The sequence below is a fragment of the Nicotiana sylvestris genome, chromosome 10 (genome assembly GCF_000393655.2).
Source record: "Nicotiana sylvestris chromosome 10, ASM39365v2, whole genome shotgun sequence".
Taxonomy (NCBI): Eukaryota; Viridiplantae; Streptophyta; class Magnoliopsida; order Solanales; family Solanaceae; genus Nicotiana; species Nicotiana sylvestris.
The window spans coordinates 72,456,386-72,480,884 of record NC_091066.1 but is presented as its reverse complement, the minus strand read 5'-3'; the positions used below and the strand labels follow the sequence as shown (position 1 = coordinate 72,480,884).

Here is a 24,499-nt window from a genome sequence, read left to right as displayed (position 1 = left end):
TGATCAACCAGTTTCCTGCCCCGAGTGCAGATCCTGGTCGGAAGCGGTCAACTGTCATCACTATTCTGGAGGATGCCCGGTGCGGATCCTGGTAGCTAGTTACCTCTGGTGCCTTTAATCGAAGAAGACCAGGCAAACATGAACGAGGTAGATGCCCTATGCCTGTTCAAGGAAGCACAACAAGCGTTGAACCTGGTAAGGTGATACCAAACCTTTTTTTTTCAGCTTTGGTTATTGGTAATCCTAATATATCTTCTCATATTTGCAAGCCTTGGTGCTTCACCACGAAATCTTCCTTCGATATTGAGATGAGTTGAACCAACTCAAGGCTGAAGTCAAAGACCTTACTGAGAAGAGAGATATGTACAAACTTCTCAGCGAGCAACGTGAAGGAGAGGCTAAGATCCTTCGAGACGAGTTGGACGCGGCTCGAAAAGAATATGCCGACATTGTGGAACAGGTAAAAATCTTTGAAAATAGTGATAATGATCTAGACACGGTGACTAGCAGTCGGAACCTATAGGTCTAATAGAAGATTTATCGGATCGGCCAGCTCCGGGCTGAAATGGATGTAACCAAGGTCGAGGCCGAATAATGGAAAGGCAAAATGGACCGCTTGGCCTTGGAAAAGGAAACTGTACGGGCGCAATTAGCCTCGACGGATGCCCAACTTCGAGCGATAAGGGAGAAGGCTCAAACATGATCCCAGAAATTTGAGGAGCTCCAATCTCAACTGAGCTCGGTTGTTGTCGATTGGGATATTCTCGCCAAGGATCTTAAAGAGGCCAAGTCGATGGCTTAAATAACCAAGGCTGATGTCGATGATATAGTCTCCCAGTATAGAGCCGATGCTGAGGTAGTCCAGGACCGCCTGGAGGACATTGTTGAGTATGTGAAGCGGTAGTCCCCAAGGGAGGCCCTCGAGGAGGTTCATGCTCAGGGTTTTGATTTATCGGCCGAGATCGAAAGTGATAAGGTGCTGGAGGCTGAGGACAAGAAGTTGGCATACCCTGAGGATGAAGAAGACTCTGAGGGTTCCAATGGATCCGGGGGCGGAGAATACCCTGATGGTCCTGGTAATGAGGCGGGCTCCGGCAAGGACCAGGCTGCTTAGATGCCTTGTAGAAGTTGTTGCTTTTTTGCTTTTTTGTAATTTTTTTTGTTGAGGCCGTTTGGCCTTTGTAAATCTTTGTCGAGGTTGTTTGGCCTTTCTAAAAATCTTTATATATATATATATATATATATATACAAGGCTTTTTTCCTTCAACAAATTTCAAGCTTTTTTGTTTTTTTTTTACGATTGCAAAGATATCGAATGCCTTAGCACATAATAATTAGGTCTTGTTCGGAGGTTAGAACAGTCCTTGTTCCTGATATTATTTTGCTTAAGACTCGTTGGAGGGGTTCGGTACGACCAGAAGCTTTTCCCCAAAGTACTTAGAATATTTTAGATTGCAATTTGCTGAGGGTAGCCTTTTGAGCCGGTTTAGAAATTTTAAAGGCCTTATGTTTTGGTTATGGGTCTCCGAGCCATTCCAGGACAGCCGTAGCCTTTTTAGTTCGGGTGTTTTCCAATGGGCTTGTTACCCCAAGTCATCCGGGCTCACCCAAGACAACCGTTCCCCAATGGGGATGGTCGTAGCCTTTAAAGTTCGGGAACTGCATGATAGGCATTATGCCCCCGGGACTCGATATCTCGGGCCGTCCAAGCTTGATTTGGATGATAGTCCCTGAGTGAGGTGGTCCTTGGGCTCGATATCTTTAGGGGACCAAATGTAAAAAAGAAAAAAAAACAAAGTTTTATAAGGGATAAAATATTTATCCGTAAGGTAGAATCTTCCTTTCATTTTTGCGCATAATATACAAGGTTACGCATATGTACAAGCTTTGTGTCAGGACTCGAGTGGTCTATATGGGCACGGCTCATTTGACGGTTTGGCCCTTACAGTAAATCCTATCGATCGAGCCTATACTTTTCGATCACCAAGTTTCTTTCCTTGTTAAACTCATTATCCGAGAGTGATGCCCCCCAGTATTCAAGGCCGAACTTTGGAGAAGCCTCGAATACTGTTGATGTAACCTTTGACACAAGTTCACAACCGGTCTTCAATTCTAAGTTAGCACGATCCACTATTGCCTCATTAAAAATCTTACTGAAAAATCCATTTGGGAAAAAACTGGTTCAAGGAAAAAAGATTGCAACGCATGCTTTCACGCATAAAAGTCGTATCTTCCCTTGATGGTTACCTGCAAATGTTAGTCCAATATGTAAAGAAAAGAAAAGAGTGAGGTTGTACCTTAACAGTAGTATCGTTTCAAGTGGGTTACTTTCTAGTTGTTCGGCAGATGTTCACCGTTCATTGCTCTGAGTTTATATGATCCTTTTACAGTGATCTCGATAATTCGATATGGACCTTCCTAGTTCGGCCCAAGTTTCCCTTCGTTCAGGTTTCGGGTGCTTAGTGTGACCTTCCTTAATACCAAGTCCCTGATATTGAAGTGTTGAAGGTTGGCTCTTCGATTGTAATACCTTTCGCTCCGTTGTTATTGGGAGGCCATCTGGATGAGGACGGACTCGCACCTTTCATCTAACAGTTCCAGGCTCGTGTTCAAAGAGTCATTTGACTCGTCGGTCACATATCAAAACCTGAGACTCAGTTCACCTACTTCAATCGGTATTAGAGCTTCAGCGTCGTAAACCAATGAGAATAGGGTGGTCCCGGTACTGGACTTTGAGGTTTGCCGATAGGACTTTGGGCAAGATTTCTTTCCATTTTCTTTTGCCGTCGGTCAATCTCTTCTTAAGGTTTTGGAGTATGGTTTTGTTCGTGGACTCCGCTTGCCCGTTCCCACTGGGTGGTAGGGTGTTGATAGGATCCTTTTGATCTTATGGTCTTCGAAAAACTTGCTTACTTTGCTTCCGATGAATTATTTCCCATTATCGCACTCGACTTCGGCCGGCATTCCAAACCGGCATATTATGTAGTCCCAGATGAAATCAAAGACTTTCTTCTCCCTGAATTTCTCATACGCTTGGACTTCACCCATTTAGACAAATAGCAAACAATATAAAATTGAGCCTTACCGGGTGCCCATGGAAGGGGGCCGATGATGTCCATCCCCCATTTCATGAACGGTCAGGGTGACAAGATCGAATGCAGCAGCTCCCTGGACTGATGAATCACCATAGCATGCCTTTGACATCCGTCACATTTCGTACGAACTCTTTCGCATCCTTTTCAATGTCGACCTAGTGGTATCAAACTCTAATTATTTTTCGAACCAATGATTCGGGCCCGAATGATTTCCGTAGGTGCCTTCATGTACTTTCCTCAAAACATACTCGGTATCTCCTGGTCCTAGACATATTGCGAGTGGATCATCGAACATTCTCCAGAATAGGGTACCATCTTCGAACAAGCTGAACCGAGCTGCCTTCGTACGTAGAGTCCTCGATTTCGTAGGATCCGATGGCAATTTTTCGGTCTTCAGATACTCTATATACTTGTTTCTCCAGTCCCAAGTTAGGCTTGTTAAGTTTATCTCGGTGTGACCTTCTTCTACTACCGATCTCATGAGTTGTACGATCGCCACCGAGTTGAACTCATCCTCATCGTCCAATGATCCCAAGTTAGCGAGAGCATCGGCCTCATTGTTTTGATCCCGAGGCACATGTTGTAGGGTCCACTCCCTAAATCGATGTAACGTTACATGCACTTTATCCAAGTATCTCTACATTTGTTCCTCCCTGACTTCGAGCGTCCCATTAACTTGGTTCACCACAAGGAGGGAGTCGCACTTAGCTTCGATCACCTATGCCCCCAAGGTTTTGGCTAGTTTGAGACCTGCAATTATGGCCTCATACTCGTCCTCGTTGTTAGTCAATTTTACAGGCCTAACAGATTGTCTAACTACACTACCCATTGGTGGCTTCAATACTATGCCATGTCCGGACCCCTTTGCGTTTGAGGTACCATCCATAAAAAGGGTCCAGATTCCAGAGGAATTCCCCGAGTTCAATAAAAATTCTCTTTCGACCTCGGGTATTAGGGCCGGCGTAAAGTCGGCAATGAAGCCTACCAAAATTTGAGATTTGATGGTGGTCCGAGGTCGATATTCAATATCGTACCCGATGATTTCCACAGCCCATTTGGCCAGTTGTCCCGAGAGTTCAGGTTTTGCATTATGTTCCTCAATTGGTAAGTAGTTACAACACATATGGAGTGGTACTGAAAGTATGGTTTTAGCTTCCTAGAGGCACTTAGTAAAGTGAGCGCCAATTTTTCTTGGTGAGGATACCTAGTTTCGGCCTCGTCTAGAGTTCTGCTAACATAATAGATAGGAAATTACGTACCTTCTTCTTTCCGAACCAAGACTCCCCTTATCGCCACCTCGGATACTGCTAAGTACAAGCACAGTTGTTCGTCTGTCTTTGGAGTATGAAGCAGAGGTGGGCTCAAGAGATACCGCTTGAGTTCCTCCAAGGCTTGGTGGGGTTAATCTCAATCCCCGGTTGGATACCATGAATCCGAGAAATTTCCCAGACTCGACTCCGAACGCACATTTCTCCGGATTCAGCTTCATATTGTACTTCTCAATATGTCGAAGGTTTCCTACAAATGTTTTAAATGGTCCTCTGCTTGCAGGGACTTAACTAACATATCGTCAATGTAAACCTCCATTAATTTTCCTGTTTGTTCTTCGAACATCCAATTTACTAGGCGTTGGTAAATGGCACCGGCAGTTTTTAGTCCGAATGGCATTATGTTAAAGAAGTAGGCACCGTATTTAGTGATGGAGGACATTTTTTCCTGATCACTCGGGTCCATCCAAATTTGGTTGTACCTGGAATAAGTATCGAGAAAATTGAGGATTTCGTAGTTGGCCGTCGCATCGATCATGCGATCGATGTTGGGCAAAAGGAAAGAGTCCTTGAGGCATGCCTTATTCAAATATTTATAGTCCACACATATTCTTAATTTATTCCCTTTTTTAGGTACTACCACTACGTTTGCTAACCAATCCGGGTATTTAACCTCCCGAATCGACCCTATTTTAAGGAGTTCAGATACCTCGTCTTTGATGAATGCATGCTTGACTTCGGACTGAGGTCTCCTTTTCTGTTTGACCAGATGGAACTTCGGGTCCAGGCTGATCTTGTGAGTGGTTAATTTTGGGGGAATCTCTATCATATCAAGGTGGGACCAAGCGAAACATTCTATGTTAGCTATAAGGAATTTAACGAGTTTTTTCCTAAGCTTGGGACTTAACCTTGTGCTCAGGTATACCTTTCGATCAAGCGAATGCTCCATCAGTGTGACCTATTCCAGTTGTTCAATCGTCGATTTAGTGGCGTCGAAGACATCGGGGGCTATAAAGGATCTAGGAACCCCGTAGTCATCGTCTTTATCGGTCCCCTGCTTCTCCGGTTGGGTCGGGGCTAGCTTTTGTAATTGCTATTTGGCTTCTTTCTTGGCGATCGAATCCGGACATTTTATCATTTTAAGCGTGAATTCCGGGATCACCTCTTGGCGATCGACCGCGAACATTTCCTTTACAGCTGGTTGTCCTCCGTAAATTGTTTTAATCCCTCATGGAATTGGGAATTTCAACACTTGGTGCAGAGTCGAGGATACAACCCTTATGTTGCATTGTATCTCATATCTCCTTTGATTACATAGAACTTGGCTTCCTCGATGTTCTCGTCGGCATTCACCGGTAATGTTATTTCCCCTTTAGTGATCTCACATTCAATATTGAATCAGTTTAGAACTTGGACTGCAAACACGATTTGATCGTGTAAACCGAACTGTTCTACGACCTTTGATCTGATGATGTTGGCCGAGCTACCTGGATAAATTAACACATGCGTAACTCAAGATTTATTTATGAGCACAGATATTACCAATGCATTGTTGTGGGGTTTTATGATCCCTTGTACGTCCTCATCATTAAATACATGGTTCCTTCTGGCACATAATCCCGAGTCTATTTTTCCCTTGTGATGGATACTTTAGTGCGCTTTAACATCAGTCCTTGAGGAATGTCGACCCCACCGATGATCATGTTAATGGCGTGCTGAGGTATTTCCTGCTCGATTTGTTTATTAGCTTCTCTATTCCTGAAATGATTCTTGGCTCGATCGCTGAGGAACTCTCGGAGATATCCATTGTTGAATAGCTGGGCTACCTCATCTCTTAATTATTGCCAATCCTCTGTTCTATTGCTGTGAGTGCCATGATATTTTCACATTAGATTGGGATCCCTTTGGGCTGGATCGAACTGTAGAGGTCAAGGCTATTTGGTGTCTTTGATGAGTCCGATGGCAGATACGATGGAGACGACGGCGATGTTAAAGTTGTACTCCGATAATCTTGGTGCTTCCTTAGGCCCGATGGGTCTGTCGAAACTATTTTTGCTCATGATTCCCCAGTTTTTTTTACCTCAATAACTCCTCCTCTAACTTCTCATAGGGTTTCGCCCAGACTCATTACCTCTTCGGTCCTCGTTGTACGGTTGATATTATCCCTGCTTGATCTTGGTTCACGATTAATGTCTCTCTTGACTATGTTGATGGCTCCGACGGGATAAACGGTCCCGGAAGGGGTCCCAAGTTGATCATCTTCGACCCTAATTTTCGATTGATACCAGTTATGCAGGCCAGCCCAAGTAACAACCGGATATTCTACTAGATTTTATTTCAACTGCCGTGAATCCAACGAGCTTCGAACATTGAGTCCCTAGGTGAAGGCCTGAATGGCTCAATCGTCCACGATCTAAGGTAGGTCCATCCGTTCCATTTGAAACTGGGACACGAATTCTCTGAGCATCTCATTGTCCCTTTGTTTCACTTTGAAAAGGTCTGACTTTCTGGCCTCAACCTTGATAGCCCCGACATGTGCTTTCACGAAGGAATATGCATGCACAACAAACGAGTTAATAGAATTAGGAGGTAGGTTGTGATACCATATCATAGCTCCTTTTGACAGAGTTTCCCCGAACGTTTTCAGCAGGACAGAGTCGATCTCATCATCCTCCAAGTCGTTCCATTTGATGGTGCATGTATAGGAGGTCACGTGCTCATTTGGGTCGGCCATTCCGTTGTACTTAGGAATCTCGGGCATACCAAACTTTTTAGGGATCAGCTTCGGAGATGCGCTCAGAGGGAAAGGTTTCTGAACAAACTTTTTGAAATCCAGGCCTTTTAATATCGGCGGTGCTCCTGGCATTTGATCGACCCTGGAATTGTAGGTTTCTACTTTTTTGTCATTGGCTTCAATTTTCTTCTCTCCCGACTCTACCCGTTTTTTCAGTTCCTCGAGTATTTTTAAGATCTCAAGGTTGGTTCGCGATTCATTTTAATTCGGCCTCTCCGCGACCAATTCATTTATGCGGTGACTTCCCGGGACGGCTCGGACTCAATTCTGCTCGGGGCGCGACTTTGGTTCTAGAGCTGGGCTATTGTTGCCTATTGAGCCTGTAACATTTTGAAGATCACCCACAAGCTGATCCCATCATCTTCGCCTCCGTGCGTATTTTGTGCAACTGATCGGACTTCCCTGCGAATACTGTTCTCAGGATCGGTATTGAAATTTGCATTGATGGCCACATGCGAGCTAGCATCGATCTGGTCCGCAACTGAAACTCCGTTGTAGTCGACGGGGGGCACCTCGTTAACAGGCGCTACATTGTTGTTCCTTCCATGGTGGCCGGATTCAGCATCCACATTTAGAGGGGTAGACTGGGAGTTTGACATTTCAAACTTTAACCTGAAATCAAAGGCACTCCAAAGAACAAGTGTAAAATAGGGTGTGTTATAGAAGTTTGTATCAAATAACCACTATTATTCTTAGCCCCACGGCTGACGCCAAACTGTATACCCTTAAAATCAGATAACAATTGAATTTGTAAGTGATTTTAAGGATACGCGAATTAATTTGGCATAAAGTAATAAACTGAATTATATTGAACAAGTAAAGCTAAAATGAATTCAAACCACGCTAAAAGGATGGCTTTAGCCTTAGTGAAATATTCACTCTCGATCCGGGCTTGCAATGACTAGCAGTGATGAACAAGAAAAAAGAGCTAATAACAGAGAAAATTAATAATATATTGCCTTGGACTGCGTGTTACAACATGTATTATGAATCATCAGACCCCCTTTATATAGTAGGAGAGTCTCACTCTAGGTACAATTCTTATAAAAGGTAAAAATCTTCTAATTAACTGATTGCTGGCTCTCTATCAATACGTGCCGATCCCCACCGTGATATCCTGGTCACGGATATCACAACCTTCTATTGGTCGTGCTTGATTACCTGACAATGTTCTTCGAAGTTATTCAAGCCTAGGACCGATCCCGAACCAACCTCGATATTCTCGAGGGTGGGCGTCATGGTCCCCGACTCCGAATCGATGAGACCTTTGCCTCGGTTTCAACCTCTTGTTATCATGTCTCAAGCTTGGCTTATTATATCGGGGCACATCTCATAAGTTTACTTTTCAAGTTAAGTTGAAGATTTATTTTCTTAACATATGATTGCGTTCCAATTAATCTAACTAATTCACACCAACTACATGCTTTAGGATCCATAAAAAAAATGAAGAACCTAATAACTCATAACTGAACGTAAAAAATGGTTAAAAGTTATGATATATATTCGCGACACCTCTTCACATGAAAAAATAACCCTACCTTTTCCTTTTTACTTTATTTTAAATTTCCCAATACTTGCATCTTGATTTTTTTTATAGATATTTTCAAATTATAATTTGTTTTTACCCATTGATAATTTAAATAAATTTTACATTATTAATATGTTTTAACTTGAGCTAATAGGTATGACGTAGATATCCACGAAGGATCAAACATTGATTAAGTAAATTCTATTCACTTGGCAAGGCACTGATAAAACGACGACTTCCTTTCGTCATGATTCATAAACGCCTAAATACATTATCGTAAATAGACGCCAATTGTCAGTCATTCACGTGGACTTCTTGTGCATTTATATATGACAGTTCTTCACTTGGTTCTTAGCTAAATTTTCATTTGTCGAATATTGCAATTTAATTTCAAGGAAATAAAACATATAGTCGTGCCTTCTAATTATAATTCCTTAAAATAAAGATATTATCTTATATTCCCTCTTTTATGTATTACTGTCTCGCTATTATACATAAATTTGCAATGCATAATTAAAGGGAACATTTTCTTCTGAATGTTAATTTTTCTCACTGTACTTAAAGATTATATATGGGAATTTCCTTGGATTTATTCATCAAATAGCATTGGTGGTCTGTCCAATCATCCATACTAATATATGTTAAAATTTTCCAAGTTTCTTTTATTGTCACATGTTATGGACTACCTTTATAAGAATAATATCGAAGATGTTAGCTATCCATATACTAGATGGTGCAACTGTGAGTTTCCTCACATAAATGTGGGGCCATAATTAGCTAATGAAGTTTTTAGTTAATTGGATAAATTACATCACTTTGAGTTCCAGTAAACAAGTGGAAATTGTTAGTTGCGTTATAAGTGTCTATAGTCTCGATATATATATATCTGACAATGGTCCTAGAAGAACGGGGGTTTTCTTTTTTTAAAAATTCTAGCACTAATAATGGGCTATAACGAAACCCTACCTTTAATTTGTATCCAAAATGTAAAACATGAATTATGGGAACATATGACTATCTACCATAATATCTTGATAGAGAGTGAAAAAACCCACCCCTTTAATTCAGAGACTGCAGTGAAAAGTTATACAGTCAGACCTTTATATAACATCCTTATATAATAACCATTCACTATGAATCGAGTAATTTTTGGAATCGAATATTATATTATGTTATAATATATGCCCTCTATAATAGCACTTCACTATAACAACCAAAATATTTCGAAGCAGACAAGGTTGTTATAGAAATGTTTGACTGTTATCGTTTTTCTTCAATTCTTTTCTTTAATTACATCAGGAGAGGAAGCCGGGGAAGGGTAAGTAATGCTATACTATTGATGGGAAAAAATCTTCCACATCAACTATAGAAGGCAGTACATTCACCAAGTGAGCTAGAGGCAATCTTTTGAACTCAACTATGGAAAAAGTTTAGTTGCAGTAGTGTTTACGTAGATATTAAATTACACCATCTATTCTAATGCATGTGACAATATTTTGTTCCAAAAAGAATATCAGCCTTCTAAATTTAGAAAGAATTTAATTTAAATTCTCATTTTACCATTAATGATAAGTTTTTATACCACAAATTTAAAAAATTCTTTCTATTTTGTGTCAATTCAAACTTTGCCACGTTAAGTAAAAAGGAGGGAGTATAATTTAACTAAGTATAAGCTAATAAAAGTTTGTATAAACATAAAATGCAAGTAATCATTTTTCCTTTGAGTCAAAATTCAAAAGGAATAATCCTACTTCAACTTAAGGAAAGAGGATAAAACTCAAGCAGGGCCTGTGTATGTGTTAATTTTCCAATGTGCACGATTGGCGTTTGACCATGAGAAGCTGGTAATTTTCCCCGACCAATCCCTAAATGGTCCCTGTTCCGATCTTTTTATAGGCAAACCTAATTCGACCAAAACCTACAAATAGACAAAAAAAAGAAGACAATATATACACTATACTATATTAAATAGCCTCATCAACATCTTGCATTTAAGATATTTCTTAGAGTTGCTGCAAAGATAACTTGCACATGGTTTCCGATAACAACATGAAAACTGTAAGCTAATCAACTACCCACTTCATTTTGGTTGTCATTTACCATGAATTCTGCATAGGTCAGATAAGTTTCTGTTTGAATCATTACACTTACAGCATGACAGAAAGAAGAGCGAGAGAGAGAGAGAGAGAGAGAGGAGAGGAGAGAAAGAACTTTTAACACCTCGGTTCTTGTCTATATACCATGATTATGAACTTTTAGTCCTTTAATAGTACAACATGCATGGTAAACCTAATTAAGAGATCATAAGAAGTGACTAACTGATAGTTTTGTCCAATAATCTTCTTTCTAATTTACAACCCCACAATTTATATTAAAAAAGAAGAACTTGTTATTCCATATTTTTACTATGAGAATGAGTCAAACTAGCTAGGGTTGAACACTTTGATGATAAGGGTAATAAGTTTTAGAACCCATAGGTAAATAATTCCCACTTAAAGACGACATTGGCACAGGGAATCCTAGGCATCCTGAAGCAGCAGCAACTGGCCTAGTGGCTTCTACCTTTTCAAGGGATTGCACTTGCTTTTTCAAGAATTTCATGTAATGAATAGCTTCATCTAACATAGATGCAGTGTCCATTTTGGTTCCACCTGGTACTAATCTCTGAAGAATCCTTATCCTTTCACTTATCCTTTCTCTCCTATGGCGTGCCGCTACGCTTTGAGGATCGTTCGATATCTTCACGTTCTTTCTCTTTGGTGGTTTTACAGATTCTGGGTCGATTTGAATTGGCTGCATTGCTGCTATTTTAAATATCATCTCTCTCATCGCTGCCATAGAGTTTCGCTTCACTGTATGGGAAGGATATGCACCAACAGTGTTCCTCAAAGTTTCTTGATGTTGAATTACTGAGGGAGAGCCAGTGAATGAAATGGTAGAAGCTGGTACGTTCAAGAATGTGTGTGAATTATGGTAATCAATCATTTGAGATAAATTAGCATGAGTATTGTTGCTAATGTTGCTACTTCCTTGTGGACTACAATCCAACATTGGCATTTCATTCATATCAGAATAACCTTTGGAGAAATCCTGCATCTGCATTAGAAGCATCATTTCCATCTGATCTTCAGGAGCTGCAGATTTGAGCAAGTCAATATCCATGACTTTCTCTTTTATAGAGTAAAGAAAATAAAATAAAGAAAAAGATGATGATGTTATTGGGAAGAGAAGAGTGTGAAGAGATTGGTTTACAGAGGGATGGGTGAGGTGAAGGAAAGAGTGAGAAGACTGAGAGTTTGATCAGAATGTTGCAGTGGGAAGGCAAATTAAGCTCAACTACTATAGCTGAGTATTAGGTTTTGGAGAAGAAATGAAAGGGGAATACTATAAAATAGTGATATCGGGAACAGACTACCACATTGGGAAGGCTATATATAACAAGTGGTTACATTATTACATACTCCTACTACATAAATTTATATGCTGTTTCAATTATTATAATATATATATATATATATACACTCATATCTCTACTTTCATTATGTCACCAAAGTTGGTAAACCTTTTTCCTTGTCCTTTTTTCTTTTCCTTTCCTTCTTTAGTTTTCTTTTTCAATTTGATAAATATATTCCACCTGAAAGAGATACAGTCCTCTCTTGCAGGCTGCAGATATCTAGCTGGGCTTGGAAAAACTAATATTCCTATTTGACTGGGTGGAAATGAAATTTAAGAAAAGAGAGAAGGGCTTTTGAACTTGTGGGGTAAAATGAAGCACATATAATTTATGTAGCTATAAATTATTGCATAAAGGTAAATTATTTTCAAATATGAAAAGAGATCATTCTTTTTTGCATGAACTAAAAAGGAAATATATCCACATAAATTGAAACAGAGGTGAGTACTTAGTTCTTTTCTGATCATTGCTAACTTTTCATAATTTTCAATGACAGTGAAGTCACGAGAAGTTTTATTTTGTGTCTCATACAACTGACACTAGTTGTATGAGGCTTCTTTTTGTCTCACAAATTTATGGACTCCAATCTTACACTTCTGGATGCACAAAACTGTGAGACAAAAAAGTTGCCTCATACAACTAGTATCAGTTGTATGAGACACAAAATAAAATTTTCCGTGAAGTCACACTTTACGAATCGGAAACGAAGAATCACTGCATCGGCGTGTATTTACTTGGTATTTATACTAACGAGAGAGAGTAATATGTGTCCGATGGAATATTCGAGTTGGTTTTCTTTTTCTCTGTTTTTTTAGAGTCAATCCTTTATATAACAGCATTCCTATATAACAGTCATTCACTATAAAAGCCATATTTTTCTTAGAACTAATTTTTAAGCTATATTTTACCTCTCTAAATAGCTTTTTACCGATAACAACCACAACAACCATATTTATAGTAGAACACTCTTTGTAAAATTATCCCACTATAACAGCTATATAGAATCTTTAAGATTACTAACAACAATTCTAAAAATATGCACACAATCTTTTCCATTGAACAAAGTTTGTATTTTGCATAAGACATAAGATTTGAAGATCTGCACATGATATATTTTTCATTTGATAGCTTTTTGCGAAAATTTGGACACAAATCTTCGTCAATTCAAGTGTTATATCAGTAGTAATTATATAAGAGAATGAAATCTACGAAACAGCTACAATTATAAAGTTCTTCCATCAATCTTGAAAGAATATATTTTCCTAGTATCTTTAAAATGTGTGCCTTAAATCTTTATACGTTTAATTAGTTAATGAATTTATTAATGATGTATTATATATACTTAGTGAAATATGCATATCTTCTGAGATTTTAAATTTGAAGAATTTTTTTATTTTTATATGTAATATTAAAAAAGAAAAATAATTGAGCTTTGGATAAGTTTTATCTATAAAAGCCTAAAAATATTTAAACGTCAAATATTGTTATAGGTGTATAACAACCATTCACTATAAAATCAAAAAATCTCAAAATAAACGACGATGTTATAGAGAGGTTTGACGGTACATATATATATATATATATATATATATAAGTCATATCACACCTTTCTTATAACATGTATAGAGCATCTTTGACTAATAAAAAGTACTGTAATTATGATCTATTTTAAGAGTATTTCCCGAAAAGAAAAGTTAAGAATACCTAAATAGGGAAAGAGTAAAGATGAAAGGATTTTTTTTTCCTCATAAAAATGAACAAGTATGAGCCCACCATTTGGATGGTTCAGATCTACCAATTACTATTGGCAAGGGATGCCATAAGTGCTTTTGGTGGTGCATGAACGGTAGAAATACTATAAATACAAATTAATGTATATTGACTGGAACAATATATCAGTCTATATACTACTATTTTCTTTATATAAGTTTGCCCTTTAAGTTTTACTACTATTTTCTTTTAAAGAACCCTAGCTATAGCCCCACTCACATGACAGATGTCAGAGATCTCATGCTCACCCCATGAATTATACCCCCATTTAAATGAGTCAACTTGCCGGCGACGATATGTCGGCGATGATAGATCTGTTACCGGAGTTTCTTTCGTACACCTGTCAATCATCATGTGGGAATGAGGCCTAAGGGGTAAGTTCTAGCCTCTAGGGTTACTGGCAAACAAGCTGGTCGGATCGGATATGGGCAGACTGAAAACATACAATGCAAAAAAGAATATAATATCTAACTCGGCTCATATTTAATATCGCAAATGGATTAACCAGCGGATAATATGGATATCCCTATCATCCGTGACTTTTTGAATATGATGACTTTTGGGAGAATTTCTACTCTTCCAAACTTGAGGAACTCCCAATTAAATCTTGCAAATATAAAAGTTAAACTCATTGCTTGATTACCCATTGGTTATATATTTTTTAAGTGGATAATATGAATCTTATTCATATTTAACCCATTTTTAAAAAGTTTATTATTCAACTCAATTTTAAGTGGATAATATGGATAAATAACTATTTTTATTATTATTATTTTACCATCACCAATTAGTTCTATTATTTAATGTGTATTCAATTTTTATCATGATAGCTGCAGCTTATAGTTTTGTTAATTTTGACTTTTTGGAGCAGGGGTGGGTGGGTGGGGGAACGCATTTCGAGGTGGATCAAATTCTGCCATGTCTACTACATCTTCATGTGTTGTTTTATTAATAACCCACTAGCGGCGAAGGGATAAAATTCACAAATTAAAATAGTCATGTTGCAGCTAAAGTAAACTTCCATGACATTATTATGAAACTTCACCTATCGAATTTTAAAATTCATAATAATAATTAGTTTTAAATTACATGACCGAAAAATAGCTAAATACAGGTGAATGCACCCTAGGCCACGTTGCGTCAGTCATACCGAAAATTTCTACTTGAACATACATGCATAAACTCATAAGAAATAGACTTTGGGTCTAACTCAATATCAAAAGCTAGTTCATGATGTAAGAATATATTGTTCAAACAATATAAAGGGACCAAGTCACTCATTTCTTAGCCGGTATGGATGACTCAACATAAATATTATATGCAAAAATAAATAGTATATATAATTGCTATTTAAGTATAATCAGCGTTACCTACAAGTGTCATCGCAGTTGGCTTGTAGTTTGAAATAAAAAGTTGGGCGTTATATGTGGTTTGGTGAATGGACCATTTGGTAGGGGCTGCGGATAGAAGTCACCCTTATCTTTATCAGTTATTTACTTCTAATTTCTTTCAATGAAGTTTCTAAGATATACTACTACATATTGAAACCACAATGCTAATTTCTCGGAAAGGTGAGGGTAATTAGAAAAGAATTTAAGTTATATACGTTCTCAAGTAAATAATTTTCTACATTACTAGCTCATTCAAAGGATATTTATATATAAGCCTTCCTTAAATTCCGTATTACTTGGAATTTACAGTCTTAAAAATAAGTGCCACGCCCCAAACCTAGGGAGGCGTGGCAGGCACTTGATGTCTTACTCGGCCCAACAGTACCAAACTGTAACTGTAAACTCTGGAGGGGCAGCCCTCAACTTAGGCCGACGAGGCCTACCTGCAAGCTGACAATACCAATAAAACTTAGTCGATTTTGTCAAATCTTATGCACCTCACTTTCCATCTTGATTTTGAAACAACAACTTTCACTCATACTCATCCCGATAGGATTTCTTATGTCTAAAATATCTAACTAATACCCATTTAACACATCCACACCTAGTCCGAATGTACAGGGTGTTACAGTCATGGTAAAAGGGGATTATATGGACCCTTGAAAGGTTATTAGCCTAGTACGGTACGGTCAAAGGCCGACGAAGCCATATTCTGAATCATCTGAAAATAACGTCTATCTCATCTGAGGGGTAAACATACCCATAAACTCATATACATAGCTGTGAAGGCCGACGAGGCTACCATGAACGTCTACAACCAGCAATACTAAACTGCACATGTACACAGGGCTAACAAGGCCACAATTCTGACATACAAAATATATAGGACTCGTCTACAAGACTCTAGAGATAATAGAACTGTATCATGGTTAGACAGGGTCCCAACCTACCCATCAAGTATATATATACAAAATAAACTCCAACGTCTAGACCTGGTAACTCTAGGGGAGTAGAGCTTACCAATCAAGTTGATGTCTGGATCTGTCTACCGGGAAGGTTTATCCGGTTGTCTATAAGGCGTGAAATGCAGCGTCCTCGATAAAAGGGACGTCACTACGAAATAATGTAGCGAGTATATAAGGCAATATAATAATTAAAAGCTGAAGTTGAACTGATAATATAATAACTGAAAGTAATTGGGAGCCAAAGATGATTTGAAGATAAGCTTACCAACTAATACTGACTCAACTCTCTCAACATAGTAAGTGAAATAGCTATCCAACCATATAAGGCTCGGTAGGGGTAACTGCTCGGTCATAGTAGGCTCGTTGCGCTCAGCCATTCTAGACTCGATATCTAAATCACTACTCGGCCATTCTGGGTTCGCTCATTGGTGCTCGACAATAATAGGCTCGGTATATAACTTACCATTTAATCAGAAGCTGCCCAATAAGGACCTGCCCACTGATTATAGCTCGATGATGGTAAAAATAAGATAGGCTATCTGTTGCTATAGATAACTATGATTTGATGGTGTAAAAAGTCCTTACATTAACAGTGTATATCACTTAAATTCATTAGGAGAACTTGAAAGTACTTTCGGAAGAAGAAATATAGTTCGCAATGGAAAAAATCATCATTCAATACCGCCATAATTGAATTACATAATGCTGATAACCTACTACTATACTAGGTTCATAATGTAGGAGTTCTAAATTGTTCTTGGCTCATTGTTTTCCTTATCACTTCTCACGACCCTAAACCCAGATCCGGTCGTGATGACACCTCTCGTGAAGACAAGGTCAGCCGGCATAACACCCAATTCATTTTAAGCAATTAAAATAACACAATTTAAGGCTTTAACATGATTAAATCTCAAATAAACAGTGAAATAGTACAATTTGCGAAAAAACTAACACAGCCCGACATCGGAGTGTCACTAGTCATGAACATCTAACACAAGTCTAGGAATATGGGAAAGGGACTACACCATCTATTACAAAATCCAGTACAAGAGAGAGAAATAATGATAAAAGGGAGAGACACTGGCTGCGAACGCCGAGCAACTACCTAGTGGACTCCGAAAATCTACTGGAAGCTATCAACCCTCGTTAGCAGGACCTGAAGCGCCTGAATCTGCACACAGAGTGCAGGGAGTAAAGTGAGTACTCCAACTCCGTGAGTAATAACAGTAAATGAAGACTGAACAATAAGAAATCACGTAAAAAAAATACAACAACATCCTATACAGAGGTAGAGTAAAACCAGTAAAGTGCAAGAAAATAGTGACATCTCATAAAAACACCTTAGTTCAATTTAAGCTTCTTTAAAATGCCTTTTTAACAATTAAATAAGTAAATGGCAGGCAGCTAGAAGAGATAAACACATAAAAACCGCCTCTCGGGCACAATACCAACAGAATCAGCCCCTCGGGTAACAACATGGAACAACACCAGCCCCTCGGGAAACAACATGGAACAATACCAGCCCCTCGAGCTATATCTCATATCACAATGGGTACCCATACTCACTGGGGGTGTACAGACTCTGGGCGCGCAATATCAAGCCATCTCGTGGCATAATCAATATGCTCTCGGCCTTATATCAACAAGCCACCTCGTGGCGTACAATCTCAGGCCCTCGGCCTCATAATCATAAATCCGTGTATCACTGTTGCGGCGTGCAGCCTGACCCAAAAGTATCCTCAAAACACAAGCCCTCGGTCTTACTCAGTCAGAAATCTCTAAAAGCCACTCGGGCACAGTAAAATATGATGCTCAGCCCAAAATATCATTTAAAGTGTTTAAAACATAGTAAATGTGGCTGATTATGAAAACAGTATAATATAGCATGACTGAGTACGGATATAAAATCAAAACAGTGAGGAAATAGCAGTAAAAATCCCCTAAGGGTCCAAATAGTTGGCACGAGGCCCAAATATGGCGTTCAGCCTAAAACGTGATGATAACAAATAGTTTTCAATCAAATACGCGGTAAAACAGTCATTCGGGATGGACTAATTCACAATCCCCAACGGTGAACAACCCCACACTCGTCGTCTAGTATGTGCGTCACGTCAATATAGCACAACGATGTGAAATCCGGTCTTTCATACCCTCAGGACAGTATTTACAATCATTACTCACCTCAATCCGGTCCAAACTATAGCCTGAAACGCCTTTTGCCCCTCGAATCGACCTCCACTCGCGTCGAATCTATCCAAAATCAAAATCACGACGTCAAAATATGCTAAGGGTACGAAGCCCATGCGAAAACAATCAATTTACAACATTAATCCCGAAAACCAAAACCCGACCCCCGGGCCCACGTATCAGAATTCAATAAAATTTACATCAATAGATTCCTTATCTCCCCACGAGTTCATACATATCAAAAGTCCCAAAATTCGACCATAAATGGCCCCTCAAATCCTCAAGCCACGGTCTCCAATACCAAACCCTAGTTTCCCACTTTTTAACCCTTGATTTCCATAATTACAGCTCTAATCCATGAAATAATACCATAGAAACGATTTTTAGGTTCAACAATCTTACCTCAGTGAAGCTCCCTTGAATTCCCTCTTCAAAATCTCCCAAAAAGCTCCAAAACCGACTTAGAAATGGTGGAATAACCAAAAATTTGTGAAGGAAATAATTTATACCTTCTAGCCCAGGCTTTTCGCACCTACGGTCCCGCTTCTGCGGTCTAGACCACCGCACCTGTGGTTTCTACTTACTTGACCATTTCCGCATCTGCAGATGAAATATCGCACGTGTGCCACCGCAGGTGCGCCTCCTCGATCGCTTTTGCGGTTCCAGCTAACCTTCTACTTGGCCGCATTTGCGGCTCCCCCTACGCTTATGCGAGCCTGCACCTGTGGTCACCCAGCCGTAGGTGCGGTTATGAGGAACATCTTCAGCTGCCAAAACCAACTTCCAAACTTTCCGCCAACCATCCGAAATCACCCCGAGGCCCCCGAGACCTCAACCAAAAGCACAAACACATCATATACCACTACCCAAACTTGTACCAATCTTCAAAACACCTCAAACAATGAATCAACCAAATCACATCAAAATCAAGCCTAAGATTCCAAAATCTTCCGAATTCTGCTTTTGATAAAAAAGTCTACCAAACCACATCCGAATGACCTGAAATTTTACACACACATCCCAAATGACACATTGGACCTCCTGCAACCCCTAGAATTCCATTCCGACCCCTATATCAAAATCTCACCTATCAACCGGAAAACGCCGAAATTCCAATTTCGCCAATTCACGCCTAAATATACTCCGCACCTCTAAAACATATTCCGATCACGCTCCTAAGTCCCAAATCACCCCCTAAGCTATCCAAACCATCAGAATTCACATCCGAGCCCTCTAACACATAAGTCAACATCTGGTTGACTTTTCCAACTTAAGTTTCCTCAAAAGAGACTAAGTATCTCAAACCTTTCCGTACCCGAGCTAACCAACTCGATCACACATAGTACCGGTAAACAAAGCAATAAGAAGCAGAAATGGTGGAAATGGTGCGGTAACTAATGAGACGACTGGCCGGGTCATCACATCATCCCCCTCTTAAACAAACGTTCATCCTTGAACGAGTCAAGAAACATACCTGAAGCCTCAAACAGGTGAGGAATCTGCTCCGCATCTCCCGATCGGTCTCCCAGGTATCCTCCTCCATGGGCCGACCTCTCCACTGCACTTTCACTGAAGCTATATCCTTTGACCTCAACTTTCGAACCTGACGCTCTAAAATAGCTACTGGCTCCACATCATAAGTTAAGTCATCGTCTAACTGAACCGTACTGAAATCCAGAACATGAGATGGATCCCCAATAATCTGGCCTCACCCGGCTCAAACCATCCAACTAGAGATCTACACCACCTACCATACAAAGCCTCATATGGAGCCATCTGAATACTCGACATGTAGTTGTTGTTATAAGCAAACTCTGTGAGCGGTAGAAACTGATCCCATGACCCTCCAAAATCAATGACACAAGCACGCAACATGTCCTCCAATACCTGAATAGTGCACTCGGACTGTCCGTTTGTCTGAGGGTGAAAAGTTGTGTTCAACTCAACCTGAGTACCCAACTCTCACTGCATAGACCTCTAAAACTGCAAAAAAACTGAGTGCCCCTATCTGAAATGATGAAAACTGGGACACCATGCAAATGAACAATCTCCCGGATATATATCTCTGCCAACTGCTCTGAAGAATAGGTAGTACACACAGGAATAAAGTGCGCGGACTTGGTCAGCCGATCCACAATCACCCAATTAGCATCGAACTTCTTCAAAGTCCATGGGAGCCCAACTACAAAGTCCATGGTGATCCGCTCCCACTTCCACTCTGGAATATCCATCTGCTAAAGTAAGCCACCCGGTCTCTGATGCTCATACTTTACCAGTTGACAATTGAGACACCGAGCTACAAATCCCACAATGTCCTTCTTCATTCTCCTCCACCAATAATATTGTCTCAGATCCTGATACATCTTCGCGGCACCCGGATGAATGGAATACCGCGAGCTATGGGCCTCCTCCAGAATCAAATCCCGAAGCCCATCCATATTGGGCACACATATCCGGCCCTGCATCCTCAACACCCCATCATCACCAATGGTCACATCTCTGGCATCATCGTGCTGAACTCTGTCTTTAAGGACAAGTAAATGAGGATCATCATACTGGCGCTCTCTGATGCGATCATATAAGGAAGACCGAGAAATCACACAAGCCAATACTCGACTGGGCTCTGAAATATCCAACCTCACGAACCGATTGGCCAAGGCCTAAACATCAACTACAAGAGGTATCTCCCTAACTGGAATATATGCCAAACTCCCCATACTCACCGCCTTTCGGCTCAAAGCATCGGCCACCACATTTTCCTTCCCCGGATGGTATAATATAGTGATATCATAATCCTTTAGCAACTCCAACCATCTCCACTGCCTCAAATTGAGATCCTTCTGCTTGAACAAGTGCTGGAGGCTACAATGATCGGTAAACACCTCACAAGACACACCATACAAGTAATGCCTCAAAATCTTCAACGCGTGAACAATGGCAGCCAACTCCAAATCATGAACATGGTAGTTCTTCTCATGGGGCTTCAATAGGCAAAAAGCATAAGCAATAACTCTACCATCCTGCATCAACACACACCCAATACTAACTCTCGAAGCATCACAATACACGATATATGAACCTAAAGCTGATGGCAAAACTAACACTAGAGTTGTGGTCAAGGCTATCTTGAGCTTCTGAAAGTTATCCTCACACTCATCCGACCATATAAATAAAGCACCTTTCTGAGTCAATTGGTCAAGGGCGATGTGATAGACGAGAATCCCTGAACAAACCGGCGGTAATAACCTGCCAAACCAAGAAAGTTGCAAATCTCTGAGGCTGAGGACGGTCTGGGCCAACTCTGAACCGCCTCTATCTTCTTTGGATCAACCTGAATACCCTCACTGGACACCACATGCCCTAATAAAGCCATTGAACTAAGCCAAAACACACACTTGGAGAACTTTGAATAAAGTTTCTCCTCCCTCAATCTTTGCAACACAACTCTCAAATGTTCCGCGTGCTCCTCCTAACTACGTGAATACACCAGAATATCGTCAATGAAAACTATGACAAACAAGTCGAGATAAGGCCGAAACACGTTGTTCATCAAATGCATGAATGTTGTTGGGGCATTGGTCAGCCCAAAAGACATCACCAAGAACTCATAATGACCATATTGGGTCCTGAAAGCTATCTTAAGAATATTCGAGTCCCTGATCTTCAACTGGTGATAACCTGAACGGAGCTCAATCTTGGAGAACACTCTCGCTCCCTGAAGTTGGTTGAATAAATCATCAATGCGAGGCAAAGGATACTTGTTCTTAACTGTTACTTTGTTCAACTACATGTAATCAATGCACATCCTTATAGTGCCATCCTTCTTCTTCACAAATAGAACCGGCGCACCCCAAGGCAACACACTAGGCCGAATGAACCCCTTATCAAGGAGTTCCTGAAGCTGCTCCTTTAACTCCTTCAACTCTGCTGGTGCCATACGATACGGCGGAATAGAAATGGGCTGAGTTCCTGGCACCATATCAATACAAAAATCAATATCCCTATCTGACGGCATGCCCGACAGGTCTGCAGGAAACACATCAGAAAAATCCCTCACAACTGGAACAGAATCAATACTAGGAGTCTCTGCACCGACATCCCTCACAAATGCTAAATACGAAAGACAACCCTTCCCAACCATACGCTGGGTCTTCAAGAATGAAATTACCCTAATGGGAACATAATCAGTCAAACCTTGCCACTCAATCCGTGGCACACCCGGCATAGCCAATGTGACTATCTTAGCATGATATTCTAGAATAGCACGACACGGAGATTGCCAATTCATGCCCAAAATAACATCGAAATCCATCATACATAACAATAAAAGATCTACTAGGGTCTCCAGACCCCCAATAGTCACCACACATGACCGGTAAACACAGTTTACAACAACAGTATCGCCCACCAGAGTAGATATATGAACAGGTAAAACAAGATACTCACGGGGCGTATCTAAATAACGAGCAAAGTATGATGATACATAAGAATAAGTGGAACCGGGGTCAAATAGTACAGAAGCATCTTTGTGGAAGACTGAGACAATACCTGTAATAACAACATCGAAAGCAATAGCATCGTGTCTAGATGGAAGTGCATAGAAACGGGCCTGACTGCCGCCTGATCGACCTCCCCTTCTTGGGGACCCCTAGTTGACTGACCTCCACCCCTAGCTGGCTGGGTAGGTGGTGGTGAAGTAACTGGTGCTGAAGCCGATGGCTGACTCCTCTGCTGAGATGAACCCGCAAGACGACGAGGACACTACCTCTACATGTGACCCATCTCTCCACACTCATAGCAAATCCCGAGTGCTAGAGACGGGGACTGAAGGGAATCCCTAGCACCGGAATGACTAGCAGATGCACCTGGCATTGAAGAGCCCTAAACTGATGGAGCAAGGGACGAACTCTAAGCTGGAAGGGCACTGAGTGATGACTGGCCCTGATGAGAACTGTGTGAACCATGACCCGATGACGCCCCACGATAACATAGGTGAGCTGGCTGAGCATTCTTGAATGGACGGCCCCTGCCGTGCTGAAACTGACCTCTCGAAGGAGCACCACCATAACTACCAGATCCTCGAGGCCTCTTGGCTTCCCTCTCATCTCGCTCCTGGCGACGAACTGACTCAATCTCACAAGCAATGTCTACAACCTCCTCGAAAGTAGCACCAAACACCCTCTCCCTGATCATAAGAATACGAAGCTGATATGGGAGGCCATCAACAAACCTCCTAATCCTCTCTCTATCTATAGGAAGCAACCAAATAGCATGACGAGCTAACTCTGAGAACCTCATCTCATACTGCGTCATAGTCACCTTTCCCTGATGCAACCACTCAAACTACCTGCACAGCTCCTCGCGAGACTGCGGCACATACTTCTCGAAAAAGAGAATAGAGAACTGCTGCCAAGTAAAGGGTGCTGCACCAACAGGCCTACGCCTCTCATAAGCCTCCCACCAAGTGAAGGCAGCTCCAGAAAACTGAAAAGTAGTAAAAGCACCCCGCTGGTCTCCAGAATACCCGATATGCGAAGAATCCTCTGACACTTGTCCAAGAAACCCTGGGCATCCTCTCCCTCTACACTACTGAAAGTCGAAGGCTGAAGTCTACCAAACCTTTCCAACCTGCGTTGTTTGTCCTTTGACATGGCAGGAGCTACATAGTCCTGAGCAGTTGCAACCGGCTGGGCTGGATGTGCCCCCGGTGTCTGATGTCCCTACACGACCTACTCAGGTGTGCGAGCGGCGAGAGTCTGAGTGCCTCCCCTGGCCTGAGAAGTAGTTGCGACTATAGTAACTGAAACCGCCTGAGCTAGGCTAGTGGATACTGATAGAATCTGAGCCAAGGCTCCTGAAGACCCGGAATCATAATGGGTACAGATAGTGCCTGAGCTGGTGCTGCTGGAGTGTTCACAACTAGGACTTGATCCTGAACTGGGGCGGCTGGTAGATCTGCAGGTGCTGCCCTAGCTGTTGTGCGGGCCACACCCCTACCCCTACCGTGACCACGACCGCATCCTCAGCCTCTAGTGGCCACATCTGGT

The 24,499-nt window shown here is 40.9% G+C and overlaps 1 protein-coding gene across 1 annotated transcript; it reads right to left on the bottom strand.

Annotated features, from left to right (window-relative positions):
* Positions 1-10,733: 10,733 nt before the first annotated feature.
* Positions 10,734-12,074, bottom strand: LOC104218141 (transcription factor HEC2-like). The gene has a single exon (XM_009768549.2). It carries the CDS (start codon positions 11,845-11,847, stop codon positions 11,113-11,115), a length of 735 nt encoding a protein of 244 aa, XP_009766851.1. The 5' UTR covers positions 11,848-12,074; the 3' UTR covers positions 10,734-11,112.
* Positions 12,075-24,499: the final 12,425 nt, after the last annotated feature.

Bases quoted from the DNA above. Each gene is read 5' to 3' on its own strand.
- LOC104218141 (XM_009768549.2), bottom strand. From the start codon at position 11,847: ATGGATATTGACTTGCTCAAATCTGCAGCTCCTGAAGATCAGATGGAA.